Below are 10,293 nucleotides of genomic sequence, written 5' to 3' on the forward strand. Positions count from 1 at the left end.
ATCGGGACACCCCAACCCCAGTAGGTAGCACCCTGCAGAGACTCAAGCCCCCCTCCACCAGCCAAACCATCTTCTTCCCTCTCCTCCCTCCTCGCACGCTTTTACTGAGACAATAATTTGCACATCATTTACTTCAGCAGCTTCTCCCAGTCTCCTAAAGATTTATGAGGCTGATCATGATTCTCACTCTTGCTCCAGGACCTGGTGCCTTCAGATTCACCTTGGGAAGTGGATGGCTAAGTGCAAACGAGAACCTCTCAGCCCCTCTTGCTGCAATCGGCAGCTTTGCTCTGGGCTCTTTGTTCCAAGTCACTCTTAATTTCCTGCTTTCTATTGTCTCTTTGGTATGTGATGGAGAGGGGAGGGGGGAACTAATAGCTATTATTTAATTGCTTTCAACATCTCAAACAAACCAGAGCAGAGGTTATCTCCCCCAAACCTCTCTTTTTTGGTCTTCCTCCTCTAGTCATCGTTACTGGGTAACTGCAGAAGGAGAGGCTGAGGCAGTAGCCACCTGTATTGCTCAACTCCCCAGAGGCTCCAAAGCTGTGAGCAGCCCCCCTTCACCTTCTCACCTCCCCCCAGACTGTGACAAGCCAGCAAGGACTTGCCTTGCCTTTGGTGGCAAGGTCCAAAATCCTGAGGTCAAGGTGCTCCCAGCTGCCCAGGAGACTTTGGGTCTCACACACACCTCTTGGGGAGTTCCAGCTGGGGTCACAGCATGGTCATTATGCTGCCACTCTGCTCCATCCCTCCCCACTAGTGACCCTGCAGAGGTCTTTGTATCATCATTAGAATCAAACTGGGGATAGTCAGCTTCTGCAGCAGGAGCCAGGCAGCAAAGAAAAGGAAAGAGCGAGAGACACATGGCCATGTGGGGTCTCTTCTGTGGGAAGCCACATGGAGCCAGACAGATCCTCCCATGCTCCGAGGTGGAGCAGGGTCCCTGCACCCATGCTGTCACCTGCACATCCCCTCCAGAACATGTCCCTTGGACTCCCCGTGAGCCCCTGGTTTTGGGCACCCTTTGCCACACACCAGCAGCCTCTGCTGAAAGAGATGCTCCACTCCCAGGCACAAATCCTGGGACCGCATGGCCGGCCGGACCTCTGCGAGCAGCGCGCAGAGCCACAGGCAGCCCGAGTGCCCTGCTTGGCTCACAGGCTGCTGACATGGCAGGAGGCTGGGTGGGCACTGCAGGGTGAGCATGGCAGGACAGGCAGGGGAGGGGGTGTGGGTGGGCAGAGCAATGTGGGCAGCGTGGGCAGGGCAATCAGAGGAGGGTGGGCAGAATAGCAGGGATGTGAGCAGGCAGGGTGGGCGGAACAGAGCGGGCAAGGAAGGCAGTGCAGGCAGGCAGGGTGGACGGCGCAGGCAGGGAGGGGAGCCGGCGAGGTGGGCGAAGGAGAGCAGTGCAGAGAGGGCAGGAGCAGGCAGGGAAAGCAGAGGAAAGTGGGAGGTACAAGGTGTCAGGGAGGACAGCTGGCAGGGTGGGCAACAGAGCAGTGCAGGCGGGGAGGGGTACTAGCAAGGTGGGCAGAGCAGGGCAGGGTGGGCAGAGCGCGGCTGTTCGGGCTGTCCCCGCCCCGGCCCCGCAGAGCCGCCCCGCACGGGGCGGGGCGCAGCCGGTGCGCTGGGTCCAGCAGCGGAGCCGCGCCGGGAGCGCCGGGAGAGCGGTGCGGAGCGGTGCGGAGCACAGCGGAGCTGTTCAGTGCGGGGCTGTTCAGAGCGGAAAGCTGCCGGTGATCCCCTCGCTGCCCGCCGGCCCGGGGTGCAGCGGCGAGAGCAGGTAAGCCGGGATGGGAGGTGGACAGCACCACCCCCGTGCCCCTTACAGCGGCGGGGAGTGCAGGGTGGGTACCGGGGAGTGAGGATTGCTCTCCTCAGCGTCCATCGGAGTCGTCCGGGCTCGGGGTGCCTGTCCCGGTTTGGGTCGTGGCCGGGAGGGAAAGGGACTGGCAGGTTTCGCCCCATACTTGGTGCTCCGGGCACCAGTCGGGGACTCCCCGGCTGGGTTTTGGGACTCCCAGTAGCGCCAGTCAGCAAGAGCTGTGGTATGTCCGGAGCTGACTGCTGGCATTGCATGGGCTCCGGAGTGGGCATGGGGTAGGTGGTTTGGGGAAAGCCCCTGTGGGAAGCATCTCTCCCACCGAGCCTGACAGCAGGGTGGGCAAGTCCTCCCCAGGAATCCTCTGATTTCTAGAATCTTCTCCTTTATCCCCAGAGCGAGGGAAGATGACATCTTGGCTCCTCTGAACCAGCAGTACCCAGGGACCAGCAGAGCCATGGAGCTGGAATATGAGCTGCCCAATGCCACCGCATTCTGGTTCTCCCCAGCTTCCTCCTTTGACAACTTCTCCGTGGAGGCAGCCACCAACACGTCACAGAACGCCACAGGCCAGCACTTCGACCTGACCAGCAATGCCATCCTCACCTTCATCTACTTCGTGGTCTGCATCATAGGGCTGTGTGGCAACACCCTGGTGATATATGTCATCCTTCGTTATGCCAAGATGAAGACCATCACCAACATCTACATCCTCAATCTGGCCATTGCAGATGAGCTGTTCATGCTGGGTCTTCCTTTCCTGGCCATGCAGGTTGCCCTGGTGCACTGGCCCTTTGGCAAAGCCATCTGCAGAATTGTCATGACAGTGGATGGGATCAATCAGTTCACCAGTATCTTCTGCTTGACAGTCATGAGCGTTGACCGGTACCTGGCTGTTGTCCACCCCATTAAATCTGCTAAGTGGAGGCGGCCCAGGACAGCCAAAATGATCAATGTGGCCGTCTGGGGTGTCTCCCTGTTGGTGATCATGCCCATCATGATTTATGCTGGGGTGCAGCATAATCACGGCAGAAGTAGCTGCACTATCATCTGGCCAGGAGAGTCAGGTGCCTGGTACACAGGCTTCATCATCTATGCCTTCATCCTAGGCTTCCTGGTGCCTCTCACCATTATCTGCCTTTGCTACTTGTTTATCATTATCAAAGTCAAGTCCTCGGGCATCAGAGTGGGCTCGTCCAAGAGGAAAAAGTCAGAGAAGAAAGTCACCAGGATGGTCTCCATCGTGGTTGCTGTCTTCATCTTCTGCTGGCTTCCTTTCTACATCTTCAATGTCTCCTCAGTCTCCATCCTGATTGTGCCCACACCTGTTCTCAAGGGCATGTTCGACTTTGTGGTGGTCCTCAGCTATGCCAACAGCTGTGCCAACCCTATCCTTTATGCCTTCTTGTCTGACAACTTCAAGAAGAGCTTTCAAAACGTCCTCTGTCTGGTGAAGGTCAGCGGCATGGATGAGGCAGACCGGAGTGACAGCAAGCAGGACAAATCCAGGCTCAACGAGACCACAGAAACCCAGAGGACCCTGCTCAATGGTGACCTGCAGACGAGTATCTGAGAGGACATCAAGGCTGTCCTTCCTTCACTCTCCTCTTCCCACTTGCTCCCAAATGGCAATGGGATGTACGGAGTCAGGACAGGAGAGCCAGCTCAGAGGATGGTGGTGACACACTGATGGACGGTGGGGTCCTCAGCTGGGCTCCTCCTGAGCTGCTGGTGAGTTGGCTTTCAAGTGCTGGGAAGGATCTACTGTTCAAGAGGAGCTGCCTCGCCAGGAAAACAAAGACAACTTGTAGCAATGCAGTGCATTCCAACACCAAAGTGCCACCATGGGCCACAGGTATCGCCAGGGTGGCTCTGCTGGCTTCCCTGTTGCTGTCCTCGGGGCTGATTGGATTTGAGTGTTCTGCCCCAGGATGGTGTTTGCACACGGACACACACACAGAGCAGGGCAACCTCAGGAGGAACCAAGACCACAGGTGCGTGCCAACACCTATGCCACTGCAGGGCTTAACTATGGTATGGCCAAGACCTGGTGAGAGCTCCCTGGAGATACCTGCAGTCACCTTCCCTGAGGAGACAAGATATTTGGGTTGCATTTTGCCCACCTTCTAAGTTACTCTCTCACCTTCCCTGAAGCCTCTCTGCTGCTGTTTGATTGCATCCTTCGTGACAGCCACCCTGTCCAGAGGTGGCACGCCAGGACCAGGATGGAGGTGGCTGCCCCATCAAGAACCGTTCAGCCGCTCAGGCAGCTCCCACCACAGTCCCATTTTGCCTCTTCCAGCCCCACCGTCTCCCCTGCAGGAGAGCCCTTTCCCTCCTCCCGCCGTGACGTCACCTGCCCGCAGGTTTTCTGCTCGGATGGAGGATCTCCCCCTCTCTCCCCCCCCAGCAACCGCTGCTCCTTCTCGGGGTCAGTCCCACGCTGTGCCAGCAGCCTAAATCGCTGCTGTCCCCAGCGAGCCACGGCCGGGCTGGCTGAGCAGCCGCAGCACTATCACCCAGCACCAGCTCCTGGTGGGAAATCCTCGGAAGCGTTTAAACAGCAGAAAACCACCGGGGGAGGGGGTTTGGAGCAAGCTGGTATGGGAAGCAGCACATCCCACTGCCAACAGCTTCTGCATCTTCCTGCCCCGGCTCTGAGGATCCCTGGGGCTGCATTGACTGTCTGCCGGTGACGTCGCTGGTGGCATCTGCCCTGCTCCATCCAGGCAAGTCACACTGGAGGAAGGGGTGATGGAGAGGATGGGGACAAGAGGTGGGGTGTGCCGGGGACTTATCCCAGAGCTGAAGGGACCAGGCAGAGCAGACAACAGGGTTTCCAGCAACACGGCATGAGGAAGGGTAGAGCAGCATGCATCCAGCCCCTCCAGTCCCTTTCCTGCATCACAGTGTGGAAAAGCGGGGACACGAAGTGCAGTTCATTGTCAGGGTGGTGGGTCTGGCTTGGCATTGACTACATTTAGCTTCTCAAGACTGTACTGGAGCACTCAGTTCTGTCCCTGTCCCCTTTCCCAGCTCAGCACACAACCCGGGGCTCAGGAGCCCTGACCGCCTGCTCGCGTCCCGGCACAGCCGCCCTCCTTGGCCAGCGCAGCAGGAGCGCTGAGGAAAAGCCCAGGGGAGCAGGAGAAGAGCTGTCTTCCTGCCAGAGCACCCGGAGCAGCCTCTGTGCCAGAGGCCAGGCTCTGTTCACAGGCTCCTGCCGTGGGAACGCTGCGGTTTAGGTGGAGAAAACAGCCGGGTCCTGCTCACTCTTCCCTTTCCCATCCCACCCTGACATCCTTACACCAGCTCCATCACCAGCAGACACGGAGCTTTTGCCTCACACTCCTAGCCATGCAGGGGATAAGGATGAGTGTTGCCCACGAGATGCCACCCACTGGCCTTGGGGTGCCACCATACTCAGCCACATACCCCCACTCAATGCTCTGAGAGCACCAGCTCTGGGACAAGTTTTCTTGTGGTTCTGCCAGGCCCCTGCAGAGAATTTCTGCCCAGAGCATCACACCCATGATGCTGTGCCACTCCAGCATCCTGTGCTCCTCTACCAGTCCCCCCAAAAGGGCTCAGTGCCAGACTTCATGCCTGCTCCCTGGCACAGCTCTTTTGGACCCTGGCTCCAGCACTGGAGACACAGCCCAAGGCTCAGGGAGGACTTTCTGTGGGGCGTTGTCAGCATTTATTTGCTTTTAACTCTGCTGCTCCTCCAAGGAGCACGTGTCTGCTCAGGGGCACCTTGTGGGCTGAGCACTGAGCGGGCACCTGCCTGGCCCTCGCTGCCTGTACCACACTGTATGGGCAGCTGCTCACCCAGTGCCTCTGCACCAGCTCCCTGAAGGGAAGCAAAGCCAAACGTGGCTCTGAGGCAGTGCAGGCAGCCCTGCTGATGCTGCAGGAATTCAAACACAAGCAGCATGTCATGCTGAAGGGAAATACTGGCTGGTGATGGCCAGACCTGCCGCAGCCAAAGCCCTCTGTTAGGAGAAGGCTTCAGTGTCAGCGTTGTGGGCATGCGTCAGCAAGGCTTTGGGTATTTCATACCTGGTGGGTGGTGAAGGAGTCAGCTGTGTGGAAAGCAGGGGAGGCAGTGGGAAGGGAGGTGTCTTGAGCTTCTTGACGTTCACACCTCCCAGCACTCACCTGCAGCAGAGCCAGACCAATGAGCTGTCCTGACCATACCACAGCCCAGACCAATGGCAGGGGAAGATGCCAATTTCCAGCCACATACCCATGGGAATCCCCAGCAGGACTCCCCAGCAGGGAGCATCTCCTCTCTGCTGGTTTAACATTGCAGATACGGAAAGCCCAGCTTCCTAGTCCTGGGAAGGACCCATGCCCAACACTACATGTGCCCAGGTCAGCTTTGGTCTGGCAAACCACCCCAGGCAGTGATATTCTGTCAGCTCAGAGCTGTGCCAGGGGGCTGTGATCTCAAATACCCCTTCCCTGCCCCCTTTGCTTCCAGGGGCTCTCCTGGGCTGGGCTGGAGTTAACAGTGCTGCAGGTGAGGAGCGAGGGGCATGAGTAGGTTGCCACTAATGTCCCAATGGCCACCAATGCTGAGATGCTGCAAAGAAGGAGCGCGAGATAGCTTTTGGGGGGCTGCCAGGGCACCCCATGGTCACCCTGCCACAGCTCACTCCAGGAAAAAAGGGCAGGAGGATGAAAAGTGCTGCCTTGGTGAAGTGAGCAGGGGAGGGAACCACAGCCCAACACTTGCAGTAAAACCAGTAAAATAAAATCTTCTGCTGGCTCATTGCTGACTAATAAACAGCAGCACTGTTAGTGCTGTGGCTAACAAAGTTTCCCTGCCCAACCACTTGATTTTAGTGGGAACTTGACCTGATATTGGATCTGTTCGGAAAAGCCTCGCAGGGCTGCTGGCAGCATTAATAAGAAATCTCTCCTGGTTATTGCAGAGCAAATAGGCTGAACCTAGCAAGTGCTGGAGTGGTTCCACTGCCACTTCACACACAGACTGTCCCCAGGCAAGTGAGATTAATTACAGCTCCCACCTGCTCAGCTGGAGCAGCAGGAGCAGATTTATCACATATCTGAGGCAATGGGAAGCAGGGACTGGTGTGTCCCACAGAGCTCCCCTACGTGCTGGGAGCATGGATCTAGACCCTCCTCAGAGCAGGACTGGGGGTGGTCACTTTGCTGCAGGACTGTGAGTATGACCACCCTACCTTGGCTGGGGCTGTCACCAGAAGTGTTTGCAGGGGGTCACTCTTGCAAGAGACCACCAGAACCTGGCTGTGGCCCCCTCAAAGCCTGGGAGAAACCAACTCCCCTTCCCCTCCCTGCCACTGGCTTCCCCCTACACAAAGCTGAGGGGCAGCTCCACAGCATTCCTGAGCCTCCATGGGACTGACCTATGTGAGGCATTCTTGCTGTTTCTGTTCCCTCCATCCCCTGGGTGTGAAGTCCGGCTAGGCTGAGCATCACCCTGGGCATGCTTCCAACTGTGCCCACACCAGACCAAGCTTGGTTTGTTGATGGTCAGTGTCCCCAAGTGCTTGAAAGCCAAGAGTTTGGAGCTGGAGCCTTCTTGTTGCATCTCTACAGCTCTTCGTATCAGCACCAAAGCTGCCTTGGACTTCTTTAAGATAACAAACTCTTAAAGAACTGCACTGCACTCTGGAGGGCTTCCTGACTCTCCACCATGATGGGAAGAGCCTAGTCTTTGTTGGGAACTCCATGGAGAGGTCCCTTCCCTTCTGGGCCTGCACAAACGCAGCCAGCCTTGCAGATGGTTGTGCAACTTGTGCTTCCCAGCCAGCTCCAGCCCCTGCAATGATTGCTCCCAGGCTCTGGATCTGTGCCACTGCTTGAGAGCAGGGCTCAACTCTCACATCCCAGGGGGCTGTTTCAGCCCTTGCTGTGAAGAAGCTGAATTCAAACTGCTCAGGGAGAGTCTCCATCCGCTCTGCTGAGGCTGCCCTGTCTGCACTCCCTGTCCAGGGCTTCTCAAAGAGGGGATCGCCAGCAAGGCACAAGCAAAGAGCACAACAGACCCCAAAACATCCTTCCCATTGCTAGATCTGAAATGACACCTGCTGGTTTCCAACCCGAGGACACCTCTGCCCTCCCTTGTCAGCCTCACAACCGTATATCTCCTGACGGATTTCAGCCCGCTCCCTGCTTGCTCCAGGACCTGGACTGCAAAAAGCCAGGGCAGGGGGACAGCCAGGCTCCAGCTGAGATTCAGGGGAACCTGCCTCAAGCCATTTCCTGATCAGGAGATAATGAAGGATGCCAAGCCTGGACAACCCACTGCGTGGTCAGGAGGAGAGAAGGGGTGGGTGATTGTACATATGTGTATATATTGGACACTCCAGCAAAGGAGTTTATTGTACTGATGCTGTGGAGACATTCTGCAGCCCATATTATGCTGTAGCTGCTGGAGCAAATTGGACCCAGCCTCTCAAAGGTCCCTTGGCTCCCTCTTGCCCTCCTTGTGTGCCATGGGGCTGGTGGCACCATGCATGAGCCAGGAGGGACTGCAGAGACTGCTCCCACACTGACAGGCAGAAGGCAGGGCAAGCTTTAGCCTCTACATTAAACACAAGAGCCCTTCCCTGCCAAGCCAGGGCTGTAGCAACGTGGGGATCATACCCCACCAGCAGCACTGCACCACACTCCCCACCTCCTGTACATACACCCTCTGTATCTATAGCTGTGCTCTGTATAGCGTGCGTGGGTCTGGTGTGTGACACATTGTGACTGGAGCACACCAAAGAATGTTTCTCTGCTTTATGTGTTGCTTTCCTCCCCAGCAATTGTTTCTCGGTGTCTCAGTGTGAACTAAACCTTCCTGCAGCGAAGGCTCCCAACTGCCACGGTCTGTGCTCCAGGGAGGGAGTCATGGATGGGGTGGGAGGGAAGTAAAAGAGTTTTCCTACAGTTTCTGACTCCATGTGCATTTGTCAGAGCTGGGTGGGAGCAGCAGGGTATAATCAGGGCTTGGATTCTTCCCCTGGGAGGAGAGGCACCAACACTGAAGCTCTAGCAAGGGTAATTCACACTGTCACCCTCCCAAAACCAGTTCTTCCCCACATCCACCTCCCTGTTGGTGAGCAACACACCCAGATACTCATCCATGGGGTGGTCTCAGCTTCAGAGGGTCCATGCAGGAGGAGAACTGCATTTGCCCCAAACCCTCACAAATCACTTCCTAGTCAGCACAGACTTGGGGCATTGAGGTAGAGGCATCAGGCCCTGAATTAGATGGGCCACAGATGAAGCAAGACCACAAGCAGCTCTTTGAGTACAAAGGGTTGCAGTCACTCAAGTCCGAACAGCTGGACCGAGAGGCTTCTCATCCCGAGATGTTAACACCTCGAGGCTTGTTTTGATCAGATCAGGGAATGCAAAGTGCCATCAAGGAGATTTAATCTGCTGGAGGGATGAGCACGGGGAGGGGATGTGCAGAGAGGGGTGGGAGTGCTCAGGAAAGAGGTGCACTGCTGGAAAACATTGATATGAAGAAACTGGCTCTGCTATAAATACAAAGTTTAGCTCTGACCAGCTCTGCCATCAACAGCTTCCACACAAAGAAATCCCTTCACTCCTGAACACCGGAGATTATTTCTTCCCACTCTCCTTCAATTTGCAACGCTAAAGGACTGGAATGCAACCTCCAGAAGCAAAGCCTCTCCCCCAAGACCACACACTCTGCTCTCCTGCCCGGTGGAGGCTACGCAGACAGCCCTTCCCCTCAAGATCTGCCTCTCACAGGTAACAGGGGCAGGATTTTCCTCTGGGAACAAGCATTTGGAAGCCAGCAATTATCAAGCTTGTTGCTACACTGCGTTGCAGCTGGCTGAGTCAGCTTGAGGTGCTGAACAGGTACTCTGGCTGCGGGGAGCTCTGATCTCTGTGTACACAGCAGTAGGTACACAGAGAGCTGGCTCTGGGATTCAGTCAGAAAATATTAAGTCTTCACACCAAGGCTGACATGAAGAAGCTGCCCGGGGAAGATCTTGCAATCAAAAAGCAGAGCGTGTTGATTTCGTTCTGCTCTGGAGGGCGGAACCACGCGATCTGATGGGGAGTGTAGGTATTGCAAGTTCAAGCCGCATAAAAGAGAAAGAAAACACAACTCCCAGGGGCTTTTTTTGTCCCCAGCTGCATCCCCCTTCCCCCCTCCGACACACTTTCATTCAGCGGGATGCTGCCAAAACCATGTGCATTTAATTTTTATTAAAAACACATCAGATGAGGACAGAAAAGTTTTGCTGAAAGCATTTTAGGAGAAAAATCATAGAATTGTTTTGGTTGGAAAAGAACTTTAAAATCATCAAGTCCAACCATTAGCCCAGCACTGCCAGGTCACCACTAAACCATGTCCCTCAGCACCACATCTACAGAGCTTTTCAGTCCCTTCAGGGAAGGGGACCCCACCACTACTCTGGGCAGCCTGTTCCAGGGCTTAACAACCC

General features: G+C 56.1%; 1 protein-coding gene across 1 annotated transcript; it reads left to right on the forward strand.

The window, feature by feature from the left end:
• Nucleotides 1-1,619: 1,619 nt before the first annotated feature.
• Nucleotides 1,620-4,499, forward strand: SSTR2 (somatostatin receptor 2). The gene is made up of 2 exons (XM_054171124.1): nucleotides 1,620-1,789; nucleotides 2,225-4,499. Exon 2 carries the CDS (start codon nucleotides 2,286-2,288, stop codon nucleotides 3,399-3,401), a length of 1,116 nt encoding a protein of 371 aa, XP_054027099.1. The 5' UTR covers nucleotides 1,620-1,789; nucleotides 2,225-2,285; the 3' UTR covers nucleotides 3,402-4,499.
• The last annotated feature ends 5,794 nt before the right edge of the window (nucleotides 4,500-10,293 follow it).

The sequence above is a fragment of the Dryobates pubescens genome, chromosome 20 (genome assembly GCF_014839835.1).
Source record: "Dryobates pubescens isolate bDryPub1 chromosome 20, bDryPub1.pri, whole genome shotgun sequence".
Taxonomy (NCBI): Eukaryota; Metazoa; Chordata; class Aves; order Piciformes; family Picidae; genus Dryobates; species Dryobates pubescens.